General features: G+C 46.4%; 1 protein-coding gene across 1 annotated transcript; it reads left to right on the top strand.

Annotated features, from left to right (window-relative positions):
* The first annotated feature begins 286 nt into the window (after positions 1-286).
* On the top strand, positions 287-2812 carry MSC (musculin). Its single transcript, XM_030971890.1, has 2 exons — positions 287-872; positions 1622-2812. The coding sequence occupies exons 1-2, from the start codon at positions 351-353 to the stop codon at positions 1706-1708; spliced, it is 609 nt and encodes a 202-aa protein (XP_030827750.1). The 5' UTR covers positions 287-350; the 3' UTR covers positions 1709-2812.
* Positions 2813-4409: the final 1597 nt, after the last annotated feature.

The raw sequence follows: 4409 nt of genomic DNA, 5'->3' as shown, positions 1-4409 counted from the left end.
CCCACCCGCGTGTGTGTGCCCCCACAGGGGTCTGGCTCTGCGCACCGCCGCACCAGCCCCGCCGCGGAGCGCGGGCCAGCGCGGAGAGGCGCCGCCCCCGGAGCGGGGCTCCGCAGGGCCCGACCCCCGCCCCGCGCCCCTCTCCTCCCCTCCCCGGCAGATGGTTGGCTCCGCGGACACCCGATATATAGCGCTGTCAAGGGGCGCATCCCCCCTCCGCGCCCCCCCGCGCCCCCGCCCCGGCACGGACTCTCCGCCGCGGGGCCGCCCCGCTCTGGGCCGACTCGGCTCGGCCGTCCGCCCCCGCCCGCCCGCCGCGCTGCCCGCCTCCCCGCCGCCCGCCCGGGGCCATGTCCACGGGCTCCGCGAGCGAGGCGGAGGAGCTGCCCGAGATGGACCTGCGGGCGCTGCAGCTGGAATACCCGCCGCCGCCGACCAAGCGCCAGCCCCGCGGCGAGCTCTACCCCTCGGGGGACAACTCCTCGGCGGCGGAGGAGGAGGAAGAGGAGGAAGAAGAGGAGGAAGAGGACGGCGAGGGCAGCTGCGCGGCGGGGCCGGCGGGCAGCGGCTGCAAGAGGAAACGGGCTCGGGGCGGCGGCCCCGGGGGCAAGAAGGCGGCGTCGGGGCCGCGGGGGCCTCCGCCCGAAGGGAAGCAGTCCCAGCGCAACGCGGCCAACGCGCGGGAGCGGGCGCGGATGCGGGTGCTGAGCAAGGCGTTCTCCCGGCTGAAGACCAGCCTGCCCTGGGTGCCGCCCGACACCAAGCTCTCCAAGCTGGACACGCTGCGCCTGGCGTCCAGCTACATCGCCCACCTCCGGCAGCTCCTGCAGGAGGACCGCTACGAGAACGGCTACGTCCATCCCGTCAACCTGGTAGGGCGCGGGGGGCGGGCGGGATGCGGCGAGGGGCACCCGCGGGGAATCCCCGGGCACCGCTCAGGGCAGCCCCGCGGGGCCGGTGCCCCGGGCAGGGTGCAGCGCTCAGGCCGTGCCCGCCCTGGAAGGAGTGGCGGGGCGGCCCTGGCTGCTCCGCAAATCCCCGGGAGCCTTCGCACCGTGGGCGACTCCGGGGCCGCGCTCGGCTTTGGGTGATGGCGGGTGTGTCAGTCCTGGGGAGTCAGAATAGGGGACCCTAAAGATTACATTCCTCGGGCATTAGGCAAGCTTAGTGTCCGAAAAAGGAGTAACTCGGTCTGCCGGCTGGCCTGCAGCACAAGCAGAGCGTCATGAGTTCATCGGTACAAAATTAAACGCCCGAAGCTTGTCACAGGGGTAAAACGTTTTCTTATATGCAGCAGAGTGATTGTTTTGGAATAGTTTATATGCTTTTTATTTATTAAATGACGCAAAGAGTTTCAAAGCAAGAGAAACATTGCAGTTTGGATGTGAACAGTGTCGCTGACTATTGCAGACCTTCTGTGGAGCATTTAATTATAATGAAAAACGTAATGAAAATATTTGTTAGAGGAACTCAGCTCTCTCTGTGCTTCCCACAGGGACTAAAACATGATGACGTGTTTTCAACTGAACCAGAGTTAGACATCTATCAGTAATAAAGCTCCAGTTTCATACCAGGATAAACTTTCTTTTAATATGCAATACCTTTTTTTTTTTGCTTACAGACTTGGCCGTTTGTGGTTTCAGGAAGACCTGACTCTGACACCAAAGAAGTTTCTACTGCCAGCAGATTATGTGGAACTACTGCATAGTCAGACTAAATTGAAGATTTCTTATTGTTGATTTTTTTTTAATGGGTTGGATATTTTTAAGAGCTGTGATTTATCAGCTCAGGACTAGAAGATGGGGCAAACTCTCATCTCTAACAGTGTTAAATCTGCATCCCTCATCATTCTTTCCCCTAATGTTCTGAGGGCAGATTATTTAAAGCAGTAAGGAATGGAGGTGGTTGAAGTTAGAGGTTTTATGAACTGACTGCAGCAGCTGAAGTCTAAGACTTGGCTTCATCATTCTTACCACTGCCTGAGGACCTGCTGTTCTGAGGCTTTTAAACTAATGGAAGAGGAATATAATGATATAGAATTAACAGCATGGACCAAAATACAATTCTACAAACTAACCCCAAACAGTGTTATTTGTATTGTAAAGCAAAACAGTATTTTAAAGTAGCTTTGAAAGTCAGATAGATTTATAATATATTTTGATGGCTTTTGTATTCATGGGCTTGGTTTATTGCAACTATGCAATTAGTCATACTTTTTTTCTTTTGGTCTCTTCGATCAGAGTTTTCTTAAAAATGTGTAAGTGGACACATTCTGCTACAACCCTTTGGAATTAAAGTAATTCCTCTGGTTATGTCTTGAAATGCCACATGTAAGAATGTGGGACTGCCCTAGAAATGTGGCAGAGTTTCCATGCCTTAATCTGGAAGGGAATTCTGCTTACTGTAAGGCCAGTGTGCATGTGTTTTAAAGAATGTGTTTGTATGATGCTGCAAAATAACAAGAATTCAAAGTGTTTTAAATGTTTTAAATATTTTTCCTGTACTGTTATGCTTATCATTGAGAAGTTTACTCTCAAATGAGTTAGTGGGTCATTTCCGTACAGATTCAAATGTTGTAATAAAAGAGGATGCCATCAAATAAGTTGCAAATGTAAATAACTCTATTTTTTTATAAATGACATTAAAAGCTTGGTTACAATGACTTACTGGTACTGTGATAGTGTGTGTCTGCATCCATATGTGAGTGTCTTTGTAATGCATGTTCTTGAAACCCACTTTTGTAAACACAGTTATCTTCCCCATCTCTTGAGGGCAGGTACATCTCCAGCAACAGAGTCAGATAAGAATGCTTTCACCCCAAACAAGTCATTTGAGATGCAGTACTATATCAATCTGCAGGGATGGCCAAGTTTTAGCAACTTACAGAATGCTCTGTAATATTGTATTCTGTGAAGCAGAAGAATAAATAAATGCAGATTAAGAAATCAGTGTCATATAGTGTAATAGCTCCTTTTGCTGTTTTGTAACATTTCCATATGTAATATGTTTTGCTTTTATCTGTATTTTTGCAGTGGGAAAAATCAGATTAATTTTCCTATTTGAGAACAGAACTTTCCTGTTTTAAGATTAAAACTCCTGAGATAAGATATTATTTTTCATCAAAATATTTTATCAGCAGTTAACTCAGAGTGAGGGAGAAAACTGAATTGCTTTAGAGAAGAAACAGCCACCTCTTCCTAATATAAGCAGTGAGGAGGAAGAAACATTTACATAACAAGAAACAGTTTAAGCTAATTTGTTGTCATCCTATGTTGTCAAGTCATCCTATGTTATGGATTTCTGGTTTGAAATACTGCATAGAAGACCTAATCTGACTATTGGTAATGTCCTGCAAGTAGGTGAACTGCAGAAAATTGGTTTTCTTCTTGTGAAATGTAAAATAATCCAGAGACACTGCAAAATAAAATGAAAGCACAGTCCAGATCTGCTGAAAGTGTTTCTTCTAGGGATTTGAGGGCAAGCTGTATAGAGACCATAGCATAATTTAACTTCCATTTTTTCCAGAGAAAATCTGTGAAAGAAGAGGGCTATCTTAATTTGCAGTTAATGTAGCTGAGCTGGAACTCCACCTCACTTCCTCTAGGAAGCTTTATAAAAAGAAAAGAACATAAACAATAAAGCAAAAGTGAAGGACCTTTAGGAAGGCATAAGGTATGAGAAAACTCAACCAATGTTTATCTGAACCCTAAGAAAAAGATTATTCAGCAGTTTAACTAAGGTACTACTTGAGATAATCTCAGTTGTGATACTTAGCTGGTTTTGGCCTTGATCCCAGCTGTAATTGGTTAACGACTCTAGGAGATCGGAAAAACAAAGGAAAGCTGGAGAACTTTAAACAGTGTAGAAAGGTCTGTGCAGAGTGATGGAAATAAATGTTCAGTGTATATTCCCAAATATGAAGTGGTTAAGTTAAGTAAATACAGTAGATCAAAACAGGGGGAGAGGAGTGTGACATGAAGGAAAACATAGGATTGCTTCCACCCATGCCTCATACTGTATGTTCTCAAGTACATTTTTCCATGTGGTGGCATAATAAACAGAAATACTTTATTTGTAAAGTAATGAATGCACTTACTTCATTTGTTACAGTAACAGACACATCCATATGGTGGTGGTGTCCCAACAGGCTGTCAGTGGTTTTAGAACAGAAGTAAACAGTGGCCTCAGGTGACATTTAATGTCAAAATCTGGAGACAAAATTACAGCTTTTAGATACTGAATGTTGTACGAGGCTCATTTTTTTTTCTTTTACATACCTCTATACAGAGATATATGTATTAGTGTATACTTATTTGTCTTAATACAGCAATTAGGGATGTTTAGGCTTCTCCAGTAAGGATCTGACATTTAAAATCATTATTTTTAATCCTTGGGTTTACAAATACTGG

The sequence above is a fragment of the Camarhynchus parvulus genome, chromosome 2, assembly GCF_901933205.1.
Source record: "Camarhynchus parvulus chromosome 2, STF_HiC, whole genome shotgun sequence".
Lineage (NCBI taxonomy): Eukaryota > Metazoa > Chordata > Aves > Passeriformes > Thraupidae > Camarhynchus > Camarhynchus parvulus.
The sequence above is the reverse complement of the archived record's forward strand: the minus strand, read 5'-3'. Positions and strand labels throughout refer to the sequence as shown.